The sequence below is a fragment of the Poecilia mexicana genome, unplaced genomic scaffold, assembly GCF_051168715.1.
Source record: "Poecilia mexicana isolate PSO_F unplaced genomic scaffold, ASM5116871v1 scaffold_21, whole genome shotgun sequence".
In the NCBI taxonomy this organism is placed as follows: Eukaryota; Metazoa; Chordata; class Actinopteri; order Cyprinodontiformes; family Poeciliidae; genus Poecilia; species Poecilia mexicana.
The window spans coordinates 7,328,311-7,339,379 of record NW_028263390.1 but is presented as its reverse complement, the minus strand read 5'-3'; the positions used below and the strand labels follow the sequence as shown (position 1 = coordinate 7,339,379).

Genomic DNA, 11,069 nt, shown 5'->3' with positions numbered 1-11,069 from the left:
CTCCCCGATGGGGCGCAAGAACGTGATATAGTTGTAGTTCTCGACTGTGTCTCGCGACAGAATATCTGGGCTCTCCGTGTGACGGCTGGTCGAGGCTGCGGGGGTCGATGGTAGTCCGCTGAATACATGATTTCAATCGATTAAGCCCGACTTGTAGCCGCAAAAGAGGGCAACGCCGGCTGTTGAAAGGGCTTTTTAGGTTTTATGTTTCTTAGTTAGCCTTCAAAGTAGCACAACCATGGGCGTAGAAGTCGAGACCATATCTCCTGGTGATGGTAAGTAAATGTAGCCGCCTGGGTTGTCTTTGATGCGGGGTGGGAAGTGGTGCTGTTGCTGACTCCCTGGAATGTCGTGGTACTCGTGAATAATGTTGCCGTTCCAAAAGTGCAATTTTTATAAATGAATATTACGAGTTGGCGTAGACAGTTAAAAACCTGTTTGAGCTATAATTAGAGTTGTGTGATAACGCTCAATCTTGAAGGGGCTCATCCTCACTGAAAGGCTTGCATGGCATCTTTCCAGAACGCTCCATACTCACTATGAAACGTGCTAGTCCTACCAATTTGACATAATGGGACTCCGAAAATTACTGTTTTGGCATCAGAAATTTGTTACCATAATTTCGGACAAAAACTGAAGTAAGGAAGCTGAACCTGTGTCCTAACTCTCATTGTCAAAAGTAAGCAGATTATATTTATACTCGGAGCAAAATGCATGCAGGCTACTGTTGCCACAAGGGAGTGACGGATCCGAATGAAGTTAGTCTCCAGGCTTGAAGGCAGGAAGCAGAGGTTTGGATCCTGGAGTTCGTGGAACTTAAACTTAAAACAATATAGGGATGAGTTTTTCCCTCCCACAAATGTGTCAATAAAAACACACTCACTATGACTCACCATGACCTGTTTGGTTTCTGTGCACATTCATGACTGATAAAGATCTTTGATAATCAAATCTATTTAAGATGCACTGAACAGGATTTCAAAGGGCGATAACAATTTCTGGTTTTTTTTCAGTTTTTTTTTTTAACTGACCAGATTATTCAGTTTTTCTCCTTTTTTTCCGTTTCTACAGCTTGTTTCTCAGAAAATGAAACAAAAATGTCTTTTTATGAATAAAAAAAAAAGCTGGTCAGTCTGCTTTTAATGAAGGTAATATTGACAGAATCTGATATTTGGCTGACTGATTCGTGCATCTCTAAAATCTGTATTGGTCCTTTTAACAACTCATTTCCATGTTTTCTTTTTTAAATCCATCCCAGATTCTAACATGCAGCTCAAACATTTTACTACAGAATAGAAAAATAAACCAATTTGCGGAAAAAAGTTTAACTTAAAATGATGTGGAAAATAGGAAACAACATAAAACGGCAAAAAAACAACAACAACCTGCATCTAAAAAATATATACTGTTTCATAACTATTGAATTACAAGATAATCCTCTCCTTCTCAGAAGTGTGTGTGCATACACTAATATGTGTTTTCTTTCTTTTCTTAACAGGGCGAACATTTCCAAAGAAAGGCCAAACATGTGTTGTTCATTACATAGGTAATTGTTTTTTTTTTTTTTTTTGTTTTTTTTTTTTTCTCATATCCTGATTCTCTTGAAACTCTGCATCCTTCCTTTGTCCTTGCTGCTGAAAGAGGAAATCTGCCCGTTTTGGACGTGGTCTGCTCTGCTCATGTTACACGTCGCTTGCTCGCACAATTCCCACATTCTGCAGGCTGGTGCACCTGCGTGTTGGTTTGAGTTTCATAAGCTCTGCGGGGCTGCGCCTCCTCTGTCAGGCACCATTAGTTTGCTTTGGTTCTGAAAGAGAAGTCAGATGTTTTCCTCTGCCAGAGTCTGTTTCGGCTTGTCACTCACACGCACGCATGCACGTACACGCACGCACGCACGCACACACACACACACACACACACACACACACACACACACACACACACGCACACACACGCATGCATCTGCTTTCGTTTTCCTGTTTGTCAGAAGGCCTTGTTTTAAGGTGGGGCAGTAAGACATGGAGACGTTTGGGGAAATAAATTTGGGCTGTTCTGTGCCTCGGGGTTGAGTGTCCAGACAACTAGGTCAGACAGAAAGTAAACAGAACCTAGTTCACATGTCATCTGTCGGCATCACGTGTTTTCTTTTATGTGCATATAGAACCAGACCCACTCTGGCACGTTTTCTACCGTAAACTGGATAAGTGTTGGTATTTTTGTGGCATTGCCTCTAGGCTTTTCTTCTTTGCCATTGTAGTAATTTGAATATTTATTTGGCCCAGAGTTCAGCTGTGTTTAACTAATGTGTGAGTCACTTTCAGCTGAATAAAATTAAAGGATGTTCTGATGAGTAACTATTTATCAGCTAAACTTTGTGGATTTAGCTCAAACACTTATGGCCCCAGTGATCTTCTTATCTTTAGTGCTTTGGTGCAAAGATAATTTTCAATTTTCTTCTTCGTTTAAATGAAGAAAACTGTCAGCCAATTAGGTTTTAGTGGAAGCGACGCATTTTAGTGAATCTTAAATTGGAAGAAAAGAAATATACATCCGGGCATCATCTGCATAATAGTGATATGAGATATCTTTACAAAATAATATGAGACCAATAGGATGAGAGCAAAAGAAAACAGGGGTCCCAAAGCAGAACCTTGTGGAACGTCTGGAGAATGACACCTTGCAAGCAGTGATGTACAAATAGAAAGGTTTTGCCAAATACTAGTTTTTTTAGTGACGTCTGAAACCAATTTTTATTGTTTATTCTTTAATATTTGGTTTATATTTTAACAAAGTAGACATCTAGGATACTAATAATCCCTGTCTTGTGTGTGAAAACTGGCTTCTGCGTCCCTTTAATGGAGTCTGCTGACGGCTTGGATGAACAACAGCTTAGACAAAGGCTTCAGATTTTTTTTTAGGATGATCTCGGTTGGGAGTCTCCTGGCTTAGGCTGGCCATTTGGGGACAACGATTATGCGCAACATGTAGTACAAAGCAAAGATCAAGTGTCTCGATTTTTTTTTTCTTTCTTTTTTTTAACACAAAACTAATAATTTAGCTGTAATTTCTTAGTATTTTCCAATAGGTGTTTCCAAATCAGTTATTCTTGGACTCCTGTATTGTCTTGTTGAACTTAAAGTGACATTTCCCCCTCCCATCTTTAATTTTCTTTGTCGTTCGACCGGCTGGATTTGCCTGTAAGCTGCTGGTATTTTGGAGGCAATGCCTTACAAAGTACAGAGTTAAACCAAAGCAAGTCTGTACAAAAGGCTAAAAAAAATCTCATTGTATGAGCATGGGAAAATGCATTTGCCCAGATTAGATGGAAAATGTTTCTCTTTATACGAATTGTAAAAACTATACATTGTGGAAAACGACTAAAGACACTCCCGTTATTGCAGAAATATCAAATATAGTTGTTTTATTTTAAAGCAATTAGAATCTCGCACAAAGAAGGTTCTTGGAAGAGTTTAATTAAACTCTCTTAATTCAAAATCTGAGAGTGTTGGCCTTTCCTCAACCCTGCCCTGATTCTATTTGACCAGAAATGGAGACACGTCCTCAAACAGTAAAGAGAGATAGTTCTCCGGACATAACTAGATTAAGGACCTACTCTGCTCTGTTTTCCAGCATTTAGCAATGCAGAACTCCTCTGTTGCTCTTCAAAACCGCCGTGCCTCTTCTTTTTCATTTCTCGTCTTTTCACCCCAGGGATCTTAGACGTGCAGACACTCGCATGCCAGAGCGGACAGACACAAAGATTTGCAGCGGTGACCTCTCTCTGACTCCCGGTGAGAGTTGCGATCGCCCAAATTAGCAGAGAGGTCACTGCCAACGCGGCAGATACCAGCTCTGGCACTCAAACCTGCAGAATACAGTGCTTTTCTAAAGTATTCATGCCTCCTATTCTACACATTTTGTCTTGCTCCAAGTGCAGATTTAAGGGGAATTTTATGCGATGGCCCAACATAAAATAGCATATTATTATGAAGTGGAAATTTATTCAAAGCAATGTACGTAGGAAAAGCTAAACAGATTGTTCAACCATCATGAATCATCTTTTTTGTATAACTTTACCCATTCCTCTTGGGAAAATGTCTCATTCTTTGTTTAGATTCTTCCATCTATCCACTCTGGCTGACTGCCTTGTTCCTGCTGAAAAAAAGGCTTCCCCACACCATGATGATGCCACCACCATATTTGAAATAAATTCACACTCAATTCAAAAATACTTTTGTTTGTCCTAAAGAGACGTTAAATGTTATCATAACTAATTTCAACCAGGTACCTTCAATGAGTCATCGTGGATGTTGATGCTGTGGACAGGAAGGATCTCCTGTAGCAGTCAGTCTTGCAACATTAAACTGTTGGTGTTTGACAGTCTAATGATCGCCATGACATGCTAACAGCCAAATATCCGGAGAAAAGAGACGATATTCCACAGTAACATGTCCTGGATGACACTCAGTTGTTGGCAAGCACTTGCTAATCCACCTCATTTGCTTTTGCCGCTTCTCTCTAAATCTTTGGCCGTAATCTTGTCTTAATGGTGGGGATCATGGTGTTTACATGATTAATGATTAGTGCTGTCCTTACCTGACCGGTTAGTTTAGGTTGTTAGTTTCCAGTTGTGCCAAAATGACCTGTTTCCAAATGATGAAGTAAGCGGTTCAATCCAATGTTCAGTGTTTGGGATATCAGCATTAATAAAAATCGCAAGGGAACTTTTAACAAATATTTTTATTTTACAATAAGTGTAGATCCTGTTTAACTTTTGTCCCGCTTCACATTCAAGCATTACGTAGGGTTGGGATTCATCATCACGGATAATCCTATTGAAAGATATCGTTTGTAATCGTAAGTTCAAGAGGTTTGAATACTTTGTCAGTGCACTGCGGGTCCCTCTCATTCACTCATGCCCCTGTTTCTGTCATCAAGCCCAAATGTCCATGTGCTCACGGAGTGGCAGCTCTAACAGCTGCAGTCCTGCTGTCTCAAGCTTGTTTCTAAGCATATCAGACTGTCGCCAAAGGAGGAAAACGTAGGCTGATACGGTATCAGCCAGCACGAAAAAAGGAAAATGAGTCCGAGATAAATGGAGTGATTGGCGGCACCGGGTTTCTGTGACGAGCAGTGCTCCTAGTTTCTTTTTTCTTTTTTTTTAACTTAAATAAAACTACCAGTGGGGGAAAGCCTAATTTGGGTTGTTCTATAACAAGTTTAGGTTCTAGACTTTGACACCTGAGAACACCAAAGCTGGGGCTTGACAGCTTAAGAGGCGCGCCTGAAGAGCAGGCTGAAAGTCACGAGCTGCCAAACTACTTCCAGGGAGGAAATGTTGTTTGAGTGTCTGTGGATGTTTTCACTGCCAACAGTATGGAGTTTATGCAAGTGAGGGGGGAAAAAAAACAGCTTGAGATTCAGACGAACATCATCTCCTGTCGAGTGGTTGACTGTTTGACAGACTTTTTTCACAGCTCGTATTCTGATTGTAAACATAATACCCTCTACACAGCTTACACCTGGCAGATGTCGTGAGGAAAAATAAGTTGTAGCATGCTTACATTCATTAACCAAACCTTGTTTGTTCATGAAAAAGACGCAACCAAGACTATAGTAATAAATTGATTCTAAGTACTCCTTCTCAAAGTTACTCCATTATACGAAGAGTAATGTGCGAGACTTGACTTGGTCGTTAAGACGTGTTGACCATGCAGCACTGACACGGGTCTGGTCAGCAGATAGCTTTACACACGTCTCAGTTCATCTGCACTTGAGCCCAGGGGGCTGCTCTACTGGCAGCTTTTCTAGACGAGGGGCAACACAGGATACAGTAAACTGAGTAAAAATAACCCCACCCCTGTGTGGTATGGCGTCTCGCCAGCCTACAACCAAGTGAAACCCTCTGACGGGGAGAGAGAGCCTGGGAGCCGAGCGCAGGAAGGGATAGGCTGGGCTTTATTTTTGCAGACCTCGCCCAGGCTTGGCTACACAAAAACTGATAACAGAGCAGTGACACTCTGAGTCTTGGGTGGTCAGCAATATGGCTTCTGGGTCAGTGCTTTGTTTGTGCACAGTGTAAATATTGAGAATAATTCTGTTAAGTTATTATTCCTTTTTTTTTTTTTTTACTTTTGACCAAATTTATGCACCGTTTTTTCATTGGACATTTCACCTTGCGTGAAATCCACTTAGATATGCCAAAAAAACAAAACAAAACGTAGGTTATATATATTCCGGATCTTCTTTACGTCATCCACAACCCCGTCGTCCAATCACAAGAGTCATCGTCCCTCCATTAACTCCCTTCTTATGGACAGTGTTTTAATTTGAATTGCCCCCCACTGAACTCACTAAACTGAACCCACTTTATGAGCTTGTTGCCAAAAGTTGTCATCCTGCTACTCGAATGACCTGTAGCAGGTGGCGTTTGCCTTGGTGTGTGCGCGAACCTGTTGACTCCCCGATTGGAAAGGGCCGTGGCCATTGATATATGGACTACGGAGGCTTCTCGGAAACTGTAGACTCGCTAATTTTAGGGGAAGCGAAAGAGGAGAAGCAGTACAGTATCAACATTCATATGACTAGAAGGGCAAGACACCATGACTACATTTTGGTTGACACCAACTTTAAATGCCAAATATTCACACTTATTGGAAAGAATTATGATAGGCAGCTAAATTAGGGACTATCGCAGAGCCTCTCGGTAAGCAGGTGGTTAGGATTTTTTTCTCTTTCTGGTGCTTTCATTCCATGTGACGTGCCAAAACGACTGAGTTTGTTTTATGTTACTGGTGTAAATATGGACAAAATTCTAAATTATTAAGCTTGTGGTAAAACAAGCTAACGTTTTACCATAAGATTAAAACTCAAAATATTGATGGTGTCTGCAGGATATTTATTGTAGGGTGCATCAGAAACTGGTGGAGTGAGAGTTTCCAGATTGGCTTTGACCAGGCACTGGAAATTATCCATAGTCAGATGTTGATGGTTCATTTCAGGGTATTACTGACCTCATGCCAAGGCTACCACCTCTTCACACCCACCCTAAGCTAGCAGCCCTCCAAATCATAACAACATGTTTGGCGGCTAGCTGCTTCTCCTCAGCTAAAATGAATGACCCACACATTCACACACTGATGATGGCAAACTACTTGATAGTAGCTGCAACTGCCCTGGAGTGATCTGACAGAGGTGAGGCTGCCTTACACTGGCACCACTGGACCATCTGATCACCAGCACGCGAGGTTGATGAAGTATCTTGCAAGGACACAACGACAAGAGGCGGGTGGAGCGGGGATCAAACTGGCAACCCACCGATTGCGAGACAAACTTCTATCAAATGTCTACCACACCACCATTGCCAACATTGTCCCGATCTGTAAGATTTTTCCAAAAGCACTAAAGTTTTACTTGGAGTCACATTTTGCATATTGTATGCAATTCCTTCTGTGTACACTTTCCAACTTAGGCGACACACTCAGCTGTGCAACAAACTTTGTACAGAAGACTCCTTCTCCACACCGTTTTGTACTAAAAACGTTGAAGGAAATGGTGATGGTCTTTCCTCCATCACAATAGGGCTGAATGTGATAGTGTAGGTGCAGAAACCTCCTCTATAAGTGAGAGATCAATAAGAAATTTAGCAGCTGGCGAAGAAAGATCCTCGTGCAGATGTGAAATTTACTCTGTAGACAAACTCAGCCAGCCTTCATCAATGGTTTTTACTAAATTGTTGTGCAGAAGCAGTGATGGATATACTCTACATGAAAAATGCAATAGAGAAATTAGATGTATATTTCTGTGCAAAAATCTTCAGCGAACCATCTGCAGACTTCTCTTACAGATCTGCTGCAGTTGGAAGTTTGCCTTCATCAAAGAATGCCAAGCGTTTTGGCCTGTAGCTTTGTTGATACTAAAATACCTTTTTACACCTGGTGCTAGAGGCATCTTCTGTAGATCAGTACAGAGTACATGCCTTTAACAAACCTTCCAAAGTTACTATTTACACCCGGCTCATTCCCAAGTTGTGGAGACAAACCGATCCTTAGAGCAGGGTTTGCTTACAGGTACAGATCGGTTGTGCAGGAACAATAACAAACTGTTTTTAAGGGTGTGATTGTTTTGCTTGCTCGGCTTTTAAAGGGTTTCAAAGTTCACAAGCCATTGCATCTCTGAAGTTATTAAAGCACCCTGCAAAGGAAGAGCAGTGTTTTTCTGCCTTTATATAAGTGTTTTTTGGCCCCAACCTTATTATCAAGCCTGGATGTTTGGTCCGTTTCTGAAGGAGCAGAGTCCTGTACCGCTGTGCCTTTGTTATCCTTTTCTCCCTGTGGTCTACATACATGCAAGTGACGGCCTAGTTAACTTTTAAAAATAATCCACTAAACTAGGCCAATGACTTCAGATTCCCACTGCTTTTGTTCGTCGCAGTCGAGAAAGGAAACCACACCAGCCTAATAATCGTTTGCAGACCATGTCGGAAGCATGTTTGTTTATTTGAACCAACACTTGTGCGATTGCCTTATCTCAAAGTGTTTGGATTTATTGTGTTGTTGGCAGGTATGTTGCAGAACGGGAAAAAGTTTGACTCCTCTCGAGACAGGAACAAACCTTTTAAGTTCAAGATTGGAAGGATGGAGGTTATAAAAGGCTGGGAGGAAGGAGTAGCACAGGTAAGAAGGCAATGTGCTTTCAGATGTTAACGTTGTTGCGTTGCAGCAACAATGTCCTGGGTTAGAATCCTGGCCTGGGCTCTTTGTACTTCGAGTTTGCCTGTTCTCTCTTTGAATGTGTGGGATGTCTAGAGGTAGTCCAGCTTCACCCAATGGTCCAAAAACATAACTGTAAGGGGAACTGGCCTCTCTGAATGCTTGTTTGTCCCATGTGTCTCTGTGTTACCCTGTGATGGACTGGTGTGTAGCCCACCTTACACCAAATGACTGCTAGAGACACACCAGCATCCCCCAACTGGTATAGAAGGTGGATGATTCAATTAGTTTGTGGTACATCCACTGGAACTTGCCCTGGAGGATTGTTGGCACATTTCCCAATTCTTTTAGACATTAACCACTGAAGTGGCATGAAACTGTCATACATAAATGTATTATAGATCCAAAACTTGTTTTGTTTTCTATTCAGTGTAGAATGAGTCAGTCCATATTGTGAAATGGGGCTGGTCTAACTTGGTCTAGATGCCAAAAAGGTGATGAAAAAGCCTTTAAGCCTTTTCCTGAGTCAGAAATCAACCTCAGCAATGTTGATATTTTGATTCATAATTTGTAGAATATGCACATAAGGAAACCCAAATAGATACATATTTTCTACTCAGATGTTATAAATAGTTGTCTGAAAACTCAATAAATCTGAGTCTGAGTCAAGATTGAAACATTTTTGGAATCCTGCAGGTGCAGTATGTGTGCAGAGCAGGGTGATGTTTCTCAACCTTGTTTTGACTGTTTGCTACATGACGGCTCAGATTTGGCAATGGTTGCACACTAATGTGGTGCTTCCACTGGAACCTCCTCATGCATAACATTTGAACTTCGAATTGGAGATTACATTAACGGAAAATGAGAACAATTATTTTTTTTTAGTTACATCAAATCTCCAGATGTAGGTAAGTTAGTATAGGTAGCTCCGTTTCAGCTGTGTGTAAGCTGGTATCAGTATCTCACTAAAGTTGAAAATAATTTGTTTAGTTTGTCTCTGTGTTAATTTAGCTAAATTTTGAAAATTAACTTAAAGGGAGTATATGCTAAAATTTCTTGTAAAATTAGAGATCTCATTACACTTCAGCTTAGGTTTTACTTGCTTGTACATTTTTTTTGTTTTTAAATCTAATTCATGTAAAGAGAACAGGCAAACTTTATTTTGTATGTAACATTTCCTAATTGTATGAGTACACCAGTAAATGAATATAAATTACTTTCTCTGTTATCTACTACTTTTGTATTTTAAATTTGTTTTGTGGAGAAGTACGTTGCGAGTAAATCCAGATGTGTTCGTCTTCTTTCCCTCGTCTCAGATGAGCCTCGGCCAGAGGGCGAAACTCACCTGCACACCAGACATGGCTTACGGAGCGACAGGCCACCCCGGCGTCATCCCGCCAAACGCCACGCTTATTTTTGACGTGGAGCTGCTCAAGCTGGAGTGACGGCTGCTTTACGACACAAGGGTCGAAGGTCGACCGGGGGTTGGAGGGGGCTGCATTCGCCACGACCTGTTCTTACAGGAGACCATACCTGCTTGCTGCCTGCCACGACCTTCCGCCCGCTTCTCCTCTTTTTGATTTATACATCTTCTTCTTTTCAGTATTTAAATGTAACTTCTGCTGCTTCACTGGCATCTCGTCGTTATAGATTCTGTTCAGAGATATCCACGTCCTGCTCTACTTTGACTCTTATATTTTAGATTCGTGCTTTTTTAAAAAAAAAGTTTTCATCTAATGTTAGTTCTGTCTGAACAGTCTTTAAGCGGATAAAAATCCAAAAACTATTGCAATCTAAACTGCCTTACAGTTCACACAACAGAGGACGGGTACACATGTTCAAGATCCCACGTTTCTGCTCCGTACAATCCTGGGCATTATATACCACTGTCTGCATAGACACTTTGATAAAGGCTTATCCTGCTGAATCCTCTGAATGACGTTGCTGTTCAGTTTGTTTTATAACCTATCTGTACATTTAATGCAAGTGTACCCTATCAGGTGCAACCCAATACTGTACAGTGTTGTTGAAGAGCCATTACCACTGCAACAGTTTCCTGACCAAGTCCTGAATAAAATTTGGCATGTACTGTATTGAGAGCTCTGCGTCCTGTTTGTAATTGTTCATACAATCAAGTCAAAAGAGTGATCAGGAATCTCTTTTATGATATTCACACCAGAAAAGCACAATTTGGTGAATCCAAGTTTATTATAATACTGCAATTCAAGCTCTGATCAAGATCTGTAAATTTGGGGCTAGATTTAAAAAAAAAAAAAAAAAACTAGAATATATTTACTAGAATTAAAAGGAAATCTCCTAAAATATTTAAAAAGTATTAAATTCATGTAAAACAAAAAC

General features: G+C 40.8%; 1 protein-coding gene across 1 annotated transcript; it reads left to right on the top strand.

Annotated features, from left to right (window-relative positions):
• Positions 1-70: 70 nt before the first annotated feature.
• On the top strand, positions 71-10,804 carry fkbp1b (FKBP prolyl isomerase 1B). The gene is made up of 4 exons (XM_014992518.2): positions 71-275; positions 1,499-1,546; positions 8,563-8,675; positions 10,028-10,804. The coding sequence occupies exons 1-4, from the start codon at positions 239-241 to the stop codon at positions 10,154-10,156; spliced, it is 327 nt and encodes a 108-aa protein (XP_014848004.1). The 5' UTR covers positions 71-238; the 3' UTR covers positions 10,157-10,804.
• Positions 10,805-11,069: the final 265 nt, after the last annotated feature.